The sequence below is a fragment of the Microcebus murinus genome, chromosome 2 (genome assembly GCF_040939455.1).
Source record: "Microcebus murinus isolate Inina chromosome 2, M.murinus_Inina_mat1.0, whole genome shotgun sequence".
NCBI classification, from domain to species: Eukaryota; Metazoa; Chordata; class Mammalia; order Primates; family Cheirogaleidae; genus Microcebus; species Microcebus murinus.
In genome coordinates, this window is record NC_134105.1 from 119,604,440 (window position 1) to 119,624,692 (window position 20,253).

Below are 20,253 nucleotides of genomic sequence, written 5' to 3' on the forward strand. Positions count from 1 at the left end.
TGCCTGAAACCCTCCTATGTTTTCCCAGCTGTAGGTAAAAATGGGCATAAAAATGGGAATATCACATGCCAGAAAGGTTGGAGGTTTCTCACTCTAATAATAAGGGAATATATTTCTACTAAATACAACCGATACTTCTGATATTTCTGAGTCAAAGACAGAAACCATAGCATCTAACCATTTCATGTTATACTGCTGTGTTAATAAAACATGACAATAGGGGGCTATTTCAGAGTGGAATCATCTTTTACCTTACCACATAAGACAGGAAGTAGTGCAGGACCCCAAACCCTCCTGGGAATAAGCTTTTATTAAGTAATATATTTGAGAGCCAAACTAAAACTTACCCTTTTTCTTTGCAATAAACTACTATCCCCTATGCCACCTGCCGAAACCTTTGCCATTCCAAAATGGAGGCAGTTCTACAAGAGGTAGCAGGGCCTTTGAAAACTCTCAATGGGGGTCTTTATTTTTTCTTTGAATTGGTAAACACACTCACCAACTTAGAATCTCTACCTTGTGGCTTAGAATTCACTGGAATGGAATAAGAATGCCAATTTTTATCACCTTCTAGAAAGGTTACATTTTCTTCTTAAAAATATCCTTTGAGATGATAATTGATGCTGTTTATCTCAGATCCTCAGTGGTTACCTTATTTGCACTGTCTCCTTCAAGTCAAACAATGCATCATCCTCAAGAAGAAAAGCACACATCCTACTCTGCTTGGATATACAATTCATGCAAAAAATAATAATCAAAAGAAAACAATGCATCCTTATATTTCAAAGATAAGAGAGAAATAAATTTGACATACCAAGAGTTTTCATTGAAGTCACAGAATGAATAGGATCTGTAATGCTGAGGATGATGCTAAAGAGCAGGCAAGATTGCAAATCCCATGAACTTGCATTGAATTTCAGAACCACATATCCAATTACAGCGAATGCTATAGAAAAGCTAATTAATCCAGTAGACAAGACCTGTGAACCAATTCATAACACAGTATTAGATTTAAAGTCTAATGATGGCATCACTGCGTTTACTTATGTCCCAAGAGTCAGATATTGGTTATAAATTATATACAATTACTCTGGGAAATAATAACTTTAAAAAATATTCTAGTTTAAACACCTGCCTCAAAGAAACCAGCCTTTCAAACAAACAAGATTCTACCTTCTTGTTAAAAAGACTGTTTCAACTCTCTTTCTTGTTGCTATTCTGGTTTAATAGTTCTCAATATCAAAATGTTCTTAAAACAGAATACAAATTTCTCCTGCTTCTATACAAAACATATCATGGTTTAACCTCTGTGGAAAGTAATATGGAGATACATCAAAGAGCTAAAAGTAGAGCTACCTTTTGATCAAGCAATCCCACTACTGGGCATCTACCCAAAGGAAAAAAAGACATTCTATAAAAAAGACATCTGCACTCGAATGTTTATAGCAGCACAATTCACAATTGCAAAGATGTGGAAACAACCCAAGAGCCCAACAATACATGAGTGGATTAATACAATGTGGTATATGTATACCATGGAGTTCTACTCAGCCACATAAAACAATGGTGATCTAGCACCTCTTGTATTATCCTAGATGGAGCTGGAACCCATTCTACTAAGGAAAGTTTCCCAAGAATGGAAAAACAAGCACCATCCATCAAAACTGATCAACACTTATGTGCATCTATAGTAGTAACATTCATCAGGTGTCGGGCAGGTGGGAGGGGGGAAGAGGGAACAGGTATATACACCCCTAATGAGTGCGGTGTGTCACTGTCTGGGGGATGGACACACTTGAAGCTCTAACCTGGATGGGGCAAAGGCAATATATGTAACCTAAACATTTGTACCCCTGTAATATATTGAAATAAAAAATAAATAAATGGAAATAAAAATAAAACATATCCTGGTTTCTTCGGTGTTGAAAGTAAATTGTTAGTGACATATTATGTCTAGTACATGACACAAATTTATATACCAAGACTCTAAAATATTCAGAGAAGATTAACAGTAATAACCAATAATAAAATAGAACAATTAAAATAACATGCCAACATCCCTACTCTTGCACTGTGGGGCCATTGTTAAAGCAAAATAAGGATTACTTGAACCCAAGCACTGCAACACTTCAACAGTCAATCTGATAAGTGAAATGGCTACTAAATGACTAATAGACAGGTAATGCACACAGACTGGTACACTGGACTGGACAAAGGGATGTTTCATGTCCTGGGCAGGACAGAATGGGATGGCTCAAGATTTGGTCACACTACTCAGAAATGTACACAATTTAAAACTTAGGAATTGTTTGTTCCTGGAATTTTCCATTTAGTATTTTTGAACTGCAGTTGACTGCAGGTAACTGAAGCCCTGAAAAGCAAAACCATGGATAAGGAGGGACTACTGTACAGAATACCATAGAAAAAGAGACAATCTTAAAAGGGAGAAAAGTCTGGTGCTTACAAAAGAATGATAATTAGATTGATAGCAGTTGTCTCAAAAGCAACAATTAAGCTCAGCTATTATTCAAATTGAGGCAAAATAAATCCATTTTCAGAGAAACAAAGACTACTAAACAAAGACAGGTGACTATTCACAGACCTTTAATGAAAAGGATACAAAATTACAGCTAGAAGGTATTAATAGATAGGACCAAGTTCTAGTCTCCTATACCACTGTAGGATGATTATAGTTGACTATAATATATTATATCATTTCAAATAGCTAGAATGAGGATATGGAATATTCCCAACACAATGAAATAATAAATGTTTGAAATGATGGATATGCTAATTACCCTGATCTGATCACTATACATTATATGTATGGAAACATCACTATGTACACCATAAATATGTACAATTATTTTATGCCAATTTTAAAAACAAAAGTTTTTATTTTTTAATTTAATGTAATTTTTTTTTTTTTGGAGACAGAGTCTCACTCTGTTGCATAGGCTAGAGTGCCATGGCATCAGCCTAGCTCACAAAAACCTCAAACTCCTGGGCTCTAGCAATCTTCTTGCCCCAGCCTCCCAAGTAGCTGGGACTATAGGTGCACACCATTACACCTGGCTAACTTTTTATTTCTATTTTTAGTTGCATGGCTAATTTTTACTATTTTTAGTAGAGATGGGGTCTTGTTCTTACTCAGACTGGTTTTGAACTCCTGACCTCAAGCGATCCTCCTGTCTAGGCCTCCCAGCATGCTAGGATTACAGGCGTGAGCCACCATGCCCAGCCTAAACAAAATTTTTTTAAAAACCACTAAAGCAACAATTCAGGAAAAAGGAAGCTGAATCCAGAAATATGGAGTAGGATGCAAGAAGGAACAGTGAGCAAAGAAATTAAAATCGGCAAGCATGTGGATGAGTGTAGAGAAGCATTAGTACTTAAAACATTTATAATAGTAATAACAATGATGACAACTAATTTCAGGAATGGTAGTCCTATGTTAATAATGTAATAAAATGTAAGGTGAGAAAGGAGGATTGAAGTGAAAGCATTCTGAAGTTCCAGCATTATTTAGAGGAAGATAGACATATTGATTTAGGTTTAGACTTGTTAAATCAAATGTGATTATTAGAAATTTTAGTTTAAAAAGTATGAAACCATTAAGAGAACTGTATTGTTTATAAATATAACAATTCTGGCTGCACCTAACAGAAAACAGCACTTACAGTGTCAATAAATGGAGATTTCGTTTTTCTCAAGTAATCCTAAATCCAGAATAAGCAAACTTATGCTGGTATGGTGGCTCCCAATGCCCTCAAGGACCAAGGCTTTTTTTTTGTTGTTGTTCAGCCATCCTTAGCATGTGTTCTCATGTTCACCACCTCATAGTCTCAAGATGGATATTTCTCCTCCAGCCCAATGGAGGGCTCCAGGCAGAAAGAGAGATAAAATAAAGACCAAAAAGCACATGCCAGCTGATTTAGCCCATTTATTTAGGGCTTTCTAGAAACCTTATCTGGCAAACTTTTGTACACATGTCATTGGCCAGACAGACTTCTTAGGCTACCATAGGTGTCAGGAATGATGTGAAATATGGTATTTTACAATGGACCTTTTGTCATACCAAACAAAAAATAGTAAGTTTCTGTTAGTTAGAAAGAAAGAGAGAATGCATATTGGGTAAGTAATCAGAAGTGTCTGCCACAAAAATAAAAAGTAGACTATAAAACTTTTGAACAAGTAGGAAGAACAAAATGGAAAAAGAAAACTGAATCAATTCAATTGATAAAGAGAAGAATGAGAAAAAGCAAAGGAAAAGCATGGTAAGTACAAAGTACAATATAATGTGTGAGAAAAAATCCAAATACTTTTTTTTCTCTTTGACTTTTTAAAATCTATTTTAAATTTACAAACAGTAAAATTAATTCTTTTGGTGTTCAGTTATATGAAGTTTTTTGTTTGTTTGTTTATTTGTTTTGTTTTTTGAGACAGAGTCTCACTCTCTTGCCTAGGCTAGAGTGCCATGGCATCAGCCTAGTTCACAGCAACCTCAAACTCCTGGGCTCAAATGATCCTCCTGCCTCAGCCTCCCAAGTAGCTGGGACCACAGGCACGTGCCACCATGCCTGGCTAATGTTTTCTATTTTTAGTTGTTCAGATAATTTATTTCTATTTATTGTAGAGACAGGGTCTTGCTCTTGCTCAGGTTGGCCTCGAACTCTTGAGCTCAAGCAATCCTCCCACCTCGGCCTCCCTGAGTCCTAGGATTATAGGAGTGAGCCACCGCGCTCAGCCCAGTAATATGAGTTTTAATAAATGCATAGAGTCATGTAACCACAATTAAGAAACAAAACATGGCTGGGTCTAGTGGCTCTCACCTGTAATCCCAGCACTTTGGGAGGCCAAGTCAGGAGGATTGCTTGAGGCCAGGAGTCCAAGACCAGCCTAGGCAACATAGGGGGAACCCAACTCTACGAAAAATTTAAAAATTAGCCTGTGGCCTATGCCTATAGTCCCAGGTACTTAGGAGGCTAAGGCTGGAGGATTGCTTGAGTCCAGAAGTTCGAGGCAACAGTGAGCTATGACTGCACTCTACCCTGGGCAACAGAGGGAGACTCTGTCTCAATAAAAAAAGAAAAAAAAAAGAAACAGGTCCATCACCCCCAAAATTTTCCTCGTGCTACCCTTTTGTATTCAATTCCTCCTCCACCCCCAGTCTTTGGCAACCAATGATCTGTTCTCCAGATCTATGGTTTTGCCATTTCTGGAAGGTCTATGAATGGAATTATACAATATGTATGTACCCTATTGAGCCTGGCTTCCTTCTATTAACATAATACATTTTAAATTCTTCCATGCTGTGCCCATCAATACTCCATTTCTTTTTTATTGCTGAGTAATATTCCATAGTAAGATGTCCCACAATTTATTTATCTATTTACCAGCTGAAGAACATTTGTTTCCAGACTTTGAGATTATAAATAAAGCTGCTATATAGATTAACATAGAAGTTTTTATGTGAACATATGACCCAGCAACCTCACTCCTATGTATATATAGAAGAGAAATGAAAACTTATGTTCACATAAAAACCTGTTTCTTTTTTTTAACTTTACCAGAAACTCCCAGACTGGTTTACAAAGTGGCCATACCATTTTGCATTCTCACCAGTAATGTATGAAAGTTCTGTTTTCTCCACATCTTCACCAGCACTTGGTATTATCAGGTTTGTTGTTATCGCTGTTTCAATCTAACAGGTATGTAGTGGTATCTCATAGTGGTTTTATTAGCATTTCCCCAATGATTTATTATGTTGAACATCTTTCCAAGTGCTTATAATCCATCCATATATCTTTCTTGATGCCTCAAATCTGTCCAGATCTCTTGCCCTTCTAAATATATTTTTAATCACAATAAATATTAGTGGACTAAAACTAGCATAAAAAAAACAGCAGTGATTCTCAACCTGGATAAGATAACAAAAACCAACTGCATACTATCAGAAAGACATCTAAATATAAGGAAACTAAAATCTTGAAAATAAAAGGATGGAAAAATCATACCCAGGCAAACACTAACCAAAAGGAAGCTGGTATAACTATAGTAATACCAAACAAAATTGACTTAAGGCAAAAAGCATTATTTGGGATAAAGGGTACCTAAATAATGAGAAAAAATAAATGGAAAAATAATAATACATATAGATACTTAATAATTAGCCCTGTTTATATAAAGTAGAATCTAGTAGAATTGCAAGGAAAAGTTGATAATTCCACAGTCATAGTAGAGACTTAGATCGAGCATAAAAACAATATTGGCAAAGATATATAGAAGAATGAACTTCATAGTTAATAAAACAATCTGGCAAACAAATTTAGACCCCTACACTCAACAATTAGAAAATATACATTTTGTAAAGCAAAGACAGAACATTTGGGGAAACTGATCACGTACAAGGCTACAAAGCAAATATTCACAAATCACAAGACTTGATATACAAAATACATTATCTAATTGCAATGTGATAAGAGAAATAATAATAAAAGCCACATTTGGAAAATTTAAGACAACTTCTAAATAATTAATAGGTCAAAAAAGTATATGAAAATTTAGAATTGGATGATAATGAAAACACTAACAATCAAAACATGTGGGATGCCACTAAAAAGAAAATTTAAAACCTTAAATGCACTAAATACAAACAAAAGAGCTAAAAATCAATCAACTTATGTTAACTCAAGATGTTATAAAGAACCAAATAAAACCAAAGAAAGTAAAATATTTTCTGAAAAGACAAAATAGTTCAATAGCATGATTAAGAAAAAAAGAGTGAAGACACAAAGAACAATCTTAGCAGTGAAAACAGGAGCAAATCTACAGATACAGTTGGGATGAAATTAGATGTGATACTAGAATCCAGGTTTTGCCACTTATCAACCTTGTTTGTGACATCTGAGCTTCAGTTTGCTCAGATACAAATTGGAGCTGATATTTACTCTGATATTTACACTGAGACTGCCTAGTCACCGTGGTCACTCAGCAAATACTAATCCCTTCCCTCTCTCTTCAACTCTCTTTAACCATTGGTTCTGCAAAATGAAGAAGGCAAAACTAGAAATGTGCAATCTGAAAATTATTAATCTTCTAGATAGAAGTCATATAGTCTTCTAGATAGAAGTCATATAGTCTAGATAGTCATATTCTCTATCAAACTGCATAAGCAAGAATTGACCATGATTTGTTTTATTTTTTAAATAATTTTCTTTATTTTTTTAATTGCTTATTATTTCTTTTTTTATGCTTCTCACTGTAGAAGATGGAATCAACGTAATTTGTTTTAAAATGTGTTCTTACCTGCCAAAACATATTCTTGAGTACATAATAGTCCACATCCAAAGCAGCCATAAATATAATTAAAGGTAAAAAAAAGGAATAAAGTGAAAAACTTGGTGTTCTTAGAAGAGGGTAGACAGTTTGGTGCACCTAAAGTAACAAAGGCAAACAAGAAATTAGTTCACTGCCATTTTAAGTATTGGAAATTAGGTTGATGCTATGTCAATCAATATAAATTTTAGAACATTCCAGTTTACAGCTAACAAGAGGTTGTCTGCAAGGTTGATCCTGGGGGTTTGGGGGTAGATTTATTGCTCTAACCATCCAGACAGGTTTTATATATATTTATATAGTCCTTTACATATATAGAGAGAGAATTGTGTGGGTTTTGGCTACATGAACATTGCTTATGGTATGTGACCAGTATTTTTAAAAGTGATATACTTACCATTGGTGACACCAGAAAAAATTTTAGATGATTCACAGGTAAGTATTTTTTTATTTGACTGTTACATGTTTATTTTAATTTGCAATAGGCAGGGGAAAGAATCTTAAACAAGTACTTGTGGGTTCACAGACAGCTGCTTAGGATTTAAAATCTTTTAGTGAGTCAGTAGAGAAAAAGAATACATAGATAATAGTTCAGATTGTATTTTTAAGACATAAATCATGAAGGTTGTACATTGATTAATGATAAATACAACAACAGTGGTTGAAGTGCTGTAAATATTCCCTCCTAAAAAGTTTATTTTGGCCCAATGAATAGTTTAACTTTCATTCCTTGACCTTCCTGTGCCTCAGTTTCCTCATCTGCAAAATGGGAATAAAGTACCTGCTTCCACTGGGGTGCTGTGAGAGTAAATGGTTTAACTGAAGAGTTAATAAGCTAATAAATTAATAAACACAAAACACTTAAAAAAGCCTAGCACATAGTAAACACACAAAAGATGTTAGGTAGTAATACTGTGGTATTTCAGAAGACTAAAAAGAGGCTTTTACAATCCTAGATGGGTAAAAGCATTATCTCCATTTAAAAAAAAATAAAGTAATGAGTTAAGGCAAATTGTTATTGATCTCATTGCTATACAGTTGAAATAAGGAGTTAATACTAAGTTGATAAATTAATGATTTTTTTTCTTGTATCTATAGTATATATTATATGATGCAAATTTTACATGCATGTTTTGTTATTGATCTCATTGCTATGCAATTGAAATCAGGAATTAACACTAAGTCGATAAATCAATGATTTTTTCCTGTATCTACAGTGTATATTATGTGATGTATATCTTACATTGAATCTAGCAGTTAAAAAAGAATAACCATGCCTCATAACGAAAATGGCTAGTGGTCTCTATGAGTGTTAGAGACAACAGCAGGAAGAAGCCTATGTATGTCCAGGAGAAGAAAACTAGAGCAAGGCTTCAAAGGCAGATGCTAAGGAACCCAAGAATACAAATAAATTTTCCTCACTTTGAAATTACTGCTTCATTTTCAGCTTCCTTAGTTTATGTGTCCTTTATTGTGTGGTTTTCATTTTCACAATTTTTAATACCAGATAAAATTTTTTAGCTGTTCATATAAAAACATTCATACTTTAGGGGATGAGTTGGAATTGAATCTTATTCCTGGTATTTGTCCTTTAATTTATTCTCTAATTTAGTGTACATACAGTACCTCAACAAAATCGTAGGCCAGTCGTCCTATCACGAATCCTGACAGAGAAAGAAGTGTCAAAACAAGGACTTCAGAATTCTTTATATATGTCCTCAAAAGCCCTAAAGAAATACATGTATGTGTTATTTCAACATAATTTATAGTTTCAAAATGATTTCATTAATATTCCTTCTCTCTAGATATTTAATTTTAAACTTCTGAGTGTTATATCATATGGATAAATAATTGACAACTATTACAAATCTATCTCTTAAGAACAAGACACACATACTGAGGCATCTCTAACAGGTGAATCTGGAAAATACTGAAGTTTCAACAGTGTTTGGATTGGCCCATCCAGTGACATATTAGGATCACTGTATGGGCATCTTAACAATGGATCTGATGGCAAGAAATTATAAAAAGCCAAACTTCATATCTACATAGTACATCTTATATTAATAATCACTCATCCTAAGCTACAGCAACGTATGTTCTATAATTTTCCTAAAGCCAAAGATACATTTAACTAAGCTCTAACCATAAAGAAAACTGCCTTTATGAGACAAGTAACAAACAGCACTTATTATTCTCTATCTGCATTTTCTTGCTTTGAAACTCTCTACTCTTTCCAAAACCGTTCATTTCGTTCCCTCCAGAAGCAAGACATAGACTATAATCCAGTGAATTTATGCCTGAGACGAGATTCATTGACATCCTAGATTCTGCATTTGCTGCCTTCCAGTTACGGGTTAAGCCAAATCAGTAAATATTTATTGAATACAGATGGTCCTGACTTAAATGATGCTTCGACTTGTGATTTTTCAAGTTTATGATGGCGGGAAAGTGATACACATTCAGCAGAAACTGTACTTCAAGTATACATACAACCATTCTGTTTTTCACTTTCATACAGTATTCAATAAAATACATTATTATATGTTATTATAAAATAGACTTTGTGTTACATGATTTTGCCCAAGAGTAGACTAATGTAAGTGTTCTAAGAGATTTTAAGGTAGGCTATGCTAAGCTATGATGTGTGGTAGGTTGGGTATATTAAATGCATTTTGACTTACAATATTCTCAACTTATGATGGGTTTATCAGGACATAACCACATCATAAATTGAGGAGCATCTCTACTTCTTACAGGTAAGACCAGATAAACAAATGTTTTTCACACTATTTCTGCAATGCCCTTTCCTACTGGAGCACTTGTCTTTATAAAGGATCCAGAGCTAATGAGGTTTTTGGTCATCAGCACCTTGCGAGACCAAAAGGGACCAAAGTCATTAGTGAGTATTCAAGGACCCCCTGAGAAAGCAATGTCACTCCTTGATACAGTGGATAAAATTAAAGAAGTTCATTAGGCTTCATTATTTGTTCCTTGATAGTCTTCCTAGTTCAAGAAAGGATTTTAAACTAGCTGGCATCTTTCCCAAATAAATTTTCTTTTACAGGAGCCTAGAAACTTTTCTCTACAGTTGAATGGTGGTATAAAGCACCTGTATTGTTGAATATGTTACTTTATCTACATGAATATTATTCTCTATTCCTGTTGAATTTTTAATCATTGTTTAAGAGGCCCTTATTTGTGAAGCCTTTCCTAATTTTCTTCTTGGGGGGTGGGGTGGATGGTTCATCTTCCCTGAAAAAGAATCACATCAAAAGCCATAATGAAACAGATGGAATTAATGGCATCAGTTATGTCAATGGCAAACTGTATGTCTGGGCTCTATTCGTCTATTTGCTCCAATTGTCCTCCCCTCATCTCAGATATTTCAGTCAGGTTAGGCCTGGCCAGGCAGGTATAAGGCTCTCCCTCCTGTGACCAGAGAATCCTGACCATACTTTTAAAGTTATATCTACCACATTGCATTTTTTGTAATTATTTGTTCACCAATGTCCCCCATGAGAGGGCTGCTCAAGCTTAAGGACTGCCTCATTCTTCTTACATGCCTACCACACTGCCGTGCTCTGCAAATGTTACTGAATGAAGAATTATAGCATAGATGCTACTTATAATTGAATGAAGCTAGACTGACAGCATTCACTCACATCTTACAGCTTCATTGAGCCCCTTCTTTTGATGTAGTTGTGATCACTTTCTGCACTGAGAAGAGGTTCAAAGGGTGGAGGAGAGATAAATTTCAAAAACAACCACCTACCTCCCCAAACAATAATGAAACACACGAGCATTGTAAAATATTCCTTATGAGCCAGGTAGTCAGCTGGCCTCCCGCAGAGTAAATCAGGTTTTTTATTATCTTTTTGTGACCAGAAAGAAGTCGTCATTTTTGCCACTGCTTTTCCAGCCCTAACTTGATGGATTTGTATGTGTTATTATTGGCACTTTCACTTTTGCAGACTAACCTGTAATAATGTACAAAAAGAACATGAGACCTGCCGGGACCCAATTCATCCACACTCTTTCTACCTAAGACTGCACCACACTGAGATCTGAGCATGTCTCTTCTTGTCACAGAGCACATATTAATACCTCTTGTTCCAGAACATTTTGTAGGAACACTATAAGGCACTGTTGGTGTTTCTTGTACTGCTACATGTATGGGAGAGGGGGTATATTGATTGTTGCACCTGCCATTGCAATGATACGGGAATGTGCTTGCCTTCCCTATTGCATAGTGAGTTTCTCAAAGACCAGGGCTGAATATTGATTGCATATTAATATTACTATTAAATTAATGTAATATTAATATTAACTGAATATTAGGCTGTGCACACATTTTGTGGCACAAAACAGGCTCTCCAAAAGTATTTGATGGGCTGAACTCTTTGAGGTGGAAGGAGCAATGGGAAATATTATGCTCCTCCTTCTCTGTCAGTACAAATCATTCAGGAATTCCACTTTACTACTCCAACCCAATACCCCTTTTCCTCTCTCAGCCCCCTCCAAATCCAAAATTCAAATGGAAACAAGGTCACAGCTGAGTCACTCCAGTTAAGGTTGGGTGTGTGGATGAGGGTGAATAACCTAAACACAAAGGAAAAGACCAAGGTTAGTTTGATCACATGGTGCCTTTGAGTAAATTTTGAAAAGCCTCCCTTCCTCAGGGCAATGAAGCCTGAAACGGAGCAAGGTTTGGCATGTGAATGACAGGCTAGATTTGGGCCCCAATAGCCCGCCTCTGCTGGTGCCTTGAGCCAGACGTAGCCTGTGCAAATCCATGCAGTGGTCCTGAGAAGGACGTGCTCTGCTTTTCCTTGAAGCTAGCCTTAACCTAAAAATCCCAGAGGTTCCTGCAACATCCCCAAATATATTTAAATCTTATCTTTGGGCCCTTGTTTTGCACTTGTTTGGTCAATAAATAGGTCACAATGATTCTGATGTAAAGCAGAGGGTGGGCCAGAAAAGAGATTCAAAATACTACAAATTCAAACCACTTCACCTGTCCCTCCAGTCCTCCAGGTCCTTGGTATCTTCAAACCCTGCTATGCCCACGTGTTAATGACCCTCAAATAGAGCTCTTCTCCAAACCACCAAGACCAGAGATATGGCCCTCCAAGCCTAAGCTGGTTCAGAGTTGAAATCAAGGTGAGGGCTTTCCAAATCTCAAAGATCAATGCTCAGTTCTGTGTCAGTTTGCCAGGGCCACTGCTACCAACTGATAACATGCCAAAAGCTATTTCCATGCCTACTTCCCATTGGTTTCTGGCAACCTGCTTTCATTCTGATTGGCTACATACATTATCCTCACCCCCAATCAAGAAGAAGCCAAGTGATCTAGTTCCAAGGAAGCTTGCATTTCTTAATGTTCAAGCTGTGTATACACCCAAAACTGTTTTAACTGATTTTGCTTGACATAATAACTGAAATGATCAAAGATATCTGCTTCTATATATTTTGTAATACACATACATGCTGTTTTTCTCATGCCAATCCTAACTGGTTCAGCCCTAACCCTCTTCAACACTGTCCTATCCCCTCCTCTCTCTTTCTCAGTCATGCTTTTCCATTTTCTTTTTCTCTCTCTCCTTCCTCTTCAATGTTTCTACTCCTGTTTTCCTCCCTAACTCCTATTAGTCACTGGGTTTTGGTCCTTAATTGGAAGAAACAATGTTACCTATTCTTCATGAAAGGACAAATACATCCCAAACTCTGTGATGCCTAATTTGTATTTTTTGTCTCAAACCTAAACACTAAAAACAAATACAGTATAAATACTAAACAAAGGAATAAGCATGAATTGGTACATTACTTTCAAGGAAGAGAGATTTTGTGACACACTCATCAAGGAGGCTCTACATTGTCTTCCCCAGGGCACCAAGAAGCACATCACAGCAGGAAGACTACTAAATCTAGCATCAGTCTTCTTCCTAACTATGTACAAGGAACCTTTGACAAATGAAAGCCTCAGTGCCTACTTGAGACTAAGCCGTGTTTCCATCAATCGCTCTATGTCTGCCCCAACTGTAATAACCACCTTTGGCACCCACACACCACCCCCTAAAATATTCTTTACAACTTTTTGTTTCTGTATAGACTGGTATGGCTAGTAAGACACTAGGCCCAATCCTACCACAAATTCCAGGGATCATGTAAAAAAACAAAAGTTATCTTATTCACAGGGTCTCTCCTGAGAAGCAGACTCGTACTCTTTCCCATCCTGACTTCACTTAACTCACCTAATTACCATGTTCACTGTCCTTTCTCCCATTTTCATCTCCACATTATCTATATTGGTGGTCACGTTTATTTCTCTTAACATTAACTTTGACCCTCTCCTCAGCTACTGCCTCAGATCATTTTGAGTAACACCCGTCCAGGTTCTCTTCTAGCTCCTATCCTACTTCTGTCCCCTGGGGCTCACTTGGTTTACCTAAGCCCAACAGGTAAACTCCTGCGGTTTGAATTTAAGTTTTAAAATTCAGATTCGCCATGGCTTTTCAAAAAATCCTCATACTTTAGGAAAATGTGGACAAAATTCATAGAGTCAGCTCTTGCTTACATATGGTTCTGAAAGCTAGAGATAGCACATAACTAAAATACATAGGTGATCAAATTTCTCTACATTAAACCCTTTCCCATAGGGCTTTTACAAAAAGCAACAGTAAATTTATATTTCACCATTTTTTGTAAAGTAAGCTGAAGTACAGTTTAGGAGATCTGGGGAGTTGAGGGCTGAGGGGCTGCCCCGTGTGTTCCCCCACTATCCCATCTTCTGACAGTAGACGACGATACTATTGACTGAGATCGGCACATAACATAGGTGGCATCCCCCAACATTACAATCGGTTCAGGGGTGAGCATGGGACTCAGACAAGTCCAATCAGGTGGCTCTCTAGGTTAGCATACACCATTATTGGGAGACAGCTGCTCTCTTTCCATTTGGGTTTAGCTGTGATGATGACTGCCCAAAGCAACTGGAGGCCATCTTCCCAGCTCCTTGGAGAAAGCCCACCTAAAGTCTGAAAGGTTTTATGAGGCACCACCTTAGGTATTTCTGAGGTCTTAACAATTGACCTTCCAATCCCACCCTGGATTTTTATCTTTTCCCAGAAGCCATGTCTTAGTTTGAGAACTTTTTGCCGTCTAGAGAGGATAGGAATGAGAAGCAGTATTATTTTCAAAGCCAGTAAGTACTGGCTCTTTTATTCTTCTTTTAAATTTTATTTGAAAGCTAAAATATTCCTTTTCAGCTTATCTCTCTCCTCTAACATTTTAGTAGAAGAAGCCAGGTGGCACTTGCACACTCTGTCTAGAAATATCCTTAGCAGTTTCACTGAGTTCATTATATAGACAACAGTGTGGCCAAACTTACCACCATCTCTGGCAAAGGCCCTTTTCTCCAGTTTCCAATAACATTTTCCTCTCTTTCCTATAAACTCCCACCAACAGTCTTTTAGAGTCCCCTGTGGTTTCTGCTAATACTCTACCCGAGGGCCTGTGGGCTTTCACTCACACTCTCCTCTGGGCCTCTCTGGCCTCTGACTACCATTCAGTACCAAAGACAATGTCAAATATTTTGGGTTTTGTTATGTCAATTTCTCACCTCAAGGTTCCAAAATTTGTATGTTATATACTACTAGGTAACAAACAAACACAAAACTCAGTAGCTTAAAACAACAACAATCATTTATTTGGCTCACAAATCTGCAATTTTGGCAGGGCTTAGCAGAGAAGGCTTGTCTCCACTCCATACAGCATCAGCTAGGGTGACTTGAATGGAGGATCCACTTCCAGCATGGCTCACTCCTACGGCTGGCAAGTTGGGAATGACTGCTGGCTGGAGCTCAGCAGGGCTGAGGACTGGGTCCTCAGTTCCCTTCCATGTGGCTTTCTCCACATGCTGGTTTTCAAGAAGCAAACATCTCAAAAGAGAGCACCTTTCCTAATAAGGCAGAGGCCACATCATCTTTAAGATCTAGCCTTGGAAATCACATGGAATCACTTCCACTGTAGTGACAGGCCTGCCCAGATTCAAGAGGAGAGAGTAGAGACCCAGCTCTCTATGTGAGGAATGTCATGAGCACATTGTAAGAAGAGCATGTGGGGTGGGAGATATGGCCATCTTGGAAAATACAATCTACCATATATAAGATAGAACAGTGGAGTGACCATCAGTCCTTTACGTCAACCTAAATAGCAATCTACCTGCTTTAGCTTAAGAAGTTCTCAAAGGCTGGACCATAGGCCAATTCTGATTCATGACAAAAGTTCCATCATACATGGCAAAATGAGAAAAATAAATATAACATAAAGATCTATAATAAAGGTTAATTTACTCAACTTAAAGGATAGAGCCTTACACTGAGATTCTATCATCCCTTCTTTTCTGGTGTTAAAATATCTTCTATTAAATGATAGTGATAGCAGATAGTAGCTGTTTTCTTAATGATGTCATATATTAATCTCCTCCCTTTATTTTTCCATATTTTTCTGGCCAATGAAATACAAAATCTATAGAACCACTGTCTAAAAGTTATCATAATATTGAATTTAGCCTTTGATTGACTATTATTGATTCCCAAATAATGCAGAGGCCTTCTTGATTTACTAGTATGCACTTTGGCATGGTAATTACTCTGTGGATGTTTAAAAAAAGCCACACAGCTACCTGTGTAACAGCTCAAACTCAAAGCAAAAAGACATTTTAACTTTCCTATGAATATATATATAATTCAATCCAAAATAGGTAACAATGCACACTACCTCTCAAAATAGACTAAAGTTATAGATCTATAGATATAAATAAATGTTCAGATCCTCACGTCAAAGGGATCTTTGAAGTGAGCTCCAGGAATCCATTGGTAATCACTTGATTCGCATGCCTGAAAAGTAACATGACATTCAAGATGAAGGCTCAGAAAATAGCTGAGAGGAGAAACTAGACATAGAGTCACAATGTTGGCAGTGTATCTGGCTTGTCTGCTGGAGGAGTAGGTGTCGAAATGTGGTAAGATATGGAGATAAGGTTTGGGAGTCATTTTTATAAAGGTGAACAAGCTCTACAAATGAATGAAGAGGTAATGAGTTCTATGCATAAGATAGTACTAAAAGAGAATTCATTCAACTATTATTTATTAAATCACTACTAATATCTATCAACTCTTTAGGTATAAGGATGAACAAAGACAAAGTCTCTACCCTCAAAAACCTCACAATTCACGTGGAGAGACAAACACGTGGACAATTAGGCAGAATACAGTATGAGTGTACTAGCACTACCGGAGCCCTAAAGAGGGAAGGGTTAGTTCTTCATAATACTGGGGATAGGGAAGATCATGGGGTGCTTCACCAAGGGTCAGAATTGCATTTTGAGAAGTTCCCACAGCTAGGAGCATGATGAAGAAAAGGAGTTTGTGAAGAAAAGCAGTTTAAGAAAGTATAGGAATCATGATTGGCATAAAGGTACCAATACAAATAGTTTAAAAAATGTAAAATCAGCAAATGTATCAAAAGCTACAAAAAGTTTGAGGATAAGTATAGAGAAGAAAAGAGAGGTTCATGCTATACTAGGAGTCTCCAGAAAAGCCTTAATCTTATTTAGGAATCTTTGAAGTGAGATCCAGGAATCCCTCCCTACTCAGGAACACATGCCTGGAAAGTAATGTTTTCAAGATCAAGGCTCAGATGCAGAGTTAGAGCAGAAACAACAGAAATGGCACCTAGCCTTTTTCTAGATTACTGCAGTGCTTTGAGGACACTGGACTTCTCACAATACACTGTATTACAAACAGAGATCTCCCTCTGCATATAAAGACCCTCCATAAACAACCACTTGGTATAACAGAGACAGGGTGAGGGTTATTGCACTGTTCTTTGCTTAAGAAAACTGAAACTGAATTCTCATACATTAAAAATATCTCTAAACTTAAACATTTGAGAGACATTTAAAACATGATTATCTCAAAACCTTGGCTGAGAAAATGTCAACTGACAAGGTATGACTGAATCGCTCATTTCTCTTCCATCCCCTCATAAGGAAAAACTAGTTTTCCAGGCAGGACAAAGAAGAGAAAGTCATAAGAACAAAGAAGAAATGCTTTTTTAAAAATGTTTTCTTTTCTATAAAACTTTTCTGTAAAGTCATAAAGTAACTGAAGGCTCAGGCGTTTGATTAATAAACTAGAAAAAAGGACTTTCCAAACCACCAACATGCAACCAACTATGACATTTCAAACCTAGGAAATATAAAACAGAACAGGAGGAAAAATGGCACATAATCCAATCACAATATCTATGTTTTCATACCTATGGAACAAGAAAAATCTTCTAAATATGAGTATTAAATGATACAGACCTATGTTTATCAATTTAAAGATAGAGGTTAAAAAGGTGATTTGCTCAGATATATTCCACCTTACAGGTGAATTTTAATTTGGATATAAAAAGTAATAGTTATAACCAGAAGCCCCTGATTCAACAATTCTTATTATTTGTTTGCTCCAGAATATCATTCCATAAGACTTCCTTTTTAGAGAAGGAGAACAAACCTTTCCTCTGGAAATAGCCACATATGCCTTCTTTTATGGACAGTCTCAGTTACACAGAAAATTACTAGACTCTCTAGGTAGTTTTAAAACCTCCATATAGTCCCTGTGAGTGATTTATACCCAAGTGCTTTCCTGAAGGAACACATGCAACTCACACGGGGCTGTGCCTGGAGGAGGCGGGGCAAGGCCAGACAGTCTGAACACAGGCATGCTGAACAGGCCAAACAAAACAAGGGTGATGCACTGTTGTACTTAAACATTTTTATAAAACCCCACATCTATTTTCTTGACTTTAATTGGCATGGTAAGTTTGTCTTTTCAGATACTAGAAGAAAATGTGGCCTTTTACAAAATATATGTTCAGTAGAAGGTATACTCTTGACTTCTCTTCTGACCATGGCTTAGATTACAGATTTGGCACTTTTCACTTGACCTGAAAGGAAGCAGATTTTAAAATTACATTTAATTAGCTTGTGATATTAAACAAAGCCAGTTTTTAAAAACAATGGTCATGGAATAAATCCCAGTATATCCCCACCAGAACCAGCCATTAATTAAACCCTATGTTGTTGGTATACCAATTCAAACATTCTTTCCTCCTTTATTTTTAATATTTAAAGCCATAAGGTCACATTTCTCATATAGTCAGCTTATTGTTACCAGTTCTGCCACTGACTAAAGGAACTTTGAATAAACTGCTGAAACTCTCTTGTCTTCACTTTCTTCATTGTAAAAGGAGGGGTCATTTTAGAGGCTCCATCAAGAGCTAATATTAATATTCTATGATATGGAGGTGCTTAGAAAGGATGTAATATAGACAACTAGAGGAGAGAATCAATTCTTCTTCAGAGGTGAGAAAGGAGGGAGAGTTGTTGGGCAAGGCTGATGGTAGTGGTGAAGCAAGTAGGAATCAAAGTGGATAACCAATAATTCAGGTCTTAATCATCTACCTTCTGGACCACTGTACTTACTTTCTCTAGTCTCTTCTTCCAATCCATTTTACAAAGAAAGCCTGATTATTCTCCCCTACTTAATCCCTCTTCTCTCCTACCTAAAGACTGTTAATGGCATCCCACTGCCCACAAAATAAAGCCCAATCTCCTAAGCTTACAATTCAGTAGTTTTTACAAAATGACCACACCTTCATTTTTGTAACTTTATTTTCTACTGTTTCTTAACACAGACTCAACTACAATCAGTCAGATGGGTATTGGCCACTTCCTTACTCTCATATTTAAACCTTTCATCATCATATTATACTTTCATTCTGGAATTTTCTTCATATTCCACCCTGGCTACCCACCCTTTCATGCCAATCCTTCTTTCTTCATGATGCTTTCTCTTTATACTTAAGCATCTAGGAATATATATGGCACTTAGGTTACCTTTTCAGGTATGTATGTCTTACTCATAAACTAGGTGATAGGCTCCCTAAAAACAGGGACAGTCTAAAGCCTCTGTCTCCCTTTAGGGCACCCAAGAGAGTGTTATATACATGCTCAATAAATATTAGTTATAGATGGCAAGGGATATTCTGTCACACTACCTAGACTAGATTACTTAACCTTTTAAAATCCACAACCCTTTTTGATAAACATAAAAATCTTAGGTACAGGATATACACATGCAAAAGAATGAACCTGGATCCCTATCTCACACCATACACAAAAAATAACTCAAAATGGATCACAGAACTAAATGTTAGAGCTAAAATTACAAAACTCTTAGAAGAAAACATAGAATTAAATCTTGATGATCTCAAATTAGGCAATTATTTTGTATTTCAAAAGACATAATTAAGAAAATGAAAAGGCAATCCACAGAATGGGATGAAATATTAGAAACATTTTTCTGATAAGGGACTTATATCCAGAATACATAAAGAACTCACACAACTAAACAATAAAAAGGCAACCCAATTTAAAAATGGACGAAAAAGTCAAATAGACATTTCTTCAGAGAAAACATACAAATGGCCAATAAACACATGAAATATGCTTAAAATTATTAGTAATTAGGAAAACAAAACTTGGAACTACATTAACATACCACTTCACACCCACTAAGATGGTTAAAATTTTTTAAAAAGACAGTGACAAACAAACATTTGACAAAAATATGGAGAAACTGGAATCCTCATATACTGCTGGTAGGAATGGAAAATATCCCATAAATATGTACAATTATTATGTGCCAATTAGAAACAAAATTAAAAAACATAAAAAAAGAAAATAGAAAACAGTTTGGCAGTTCCTCAAAAGGTTTGCCGGAGTTACCATATAACTCAGTAATATACCAAAGAAAAATGAAAATATGGCACATAAAAATTTGTACACAACAGTTCACTGCA

The 20,253-nt window shown here is 36.4% G+C and overlaps 2 protein-coding genes across 3 annotated transcripts in view; both read right to left on the reverse strand.

Annotated features, from left to right (window-relative positions):
• SLC9C2 (solute carrier family 9 member C2 (putative)) overlaps window positions 1–14,943 on the reverse strand; it is a 91,465-nt gene extending 76,522 nt beyond the window's left edge. Inside the window, exons 1-4 of the mRNA XM_076000391.1 lie at window positions 11,114–14,943; window positions 8,965–9,065; window positions 7,309–7,437; window positions 815–980 (exon numbers count right to left, since the gene is read on the reverse strand). Of these exons, the coding sequence (XP_075856506.1) occupies window positions 815–980; window positions 7,309–7,437; window positions 8,965–9,065; window positions 11,114–11,240 (523 nt within the window). The 5' untranslated portion in view covers window positions 11,241–14,943. The remainder of the gene's footprint in view (window positions 1–814; window positions 981–7,308; window positions 7,438–8,964; window positions 9,066–11,113) is intronic.
• An 88-nt stretch (window positions 14,944–15,031) lies between these two features.
• Window positions 15,032–20,253, reverse strand: part of ANKRD45 (ankyrin repeat domain 45) — a 43,823-nt gene continuing 38,601 nt past the window's right edge. For both annotated transcript variants that reach the window (XM_012765104.2, XM_012765106.3), the window contains one exon: window positions 15,032–18,336. In XM_012765104.2, coding sequence (XP_012620558.1) covers window positions 18,305–18,336 — 32 coding nt within the window. In that variant the 3' untranslated portion in view covers window positions 15,032–18,304. The remainder of the gene's footprint in view (window positions 18,337–20,253) is intronic.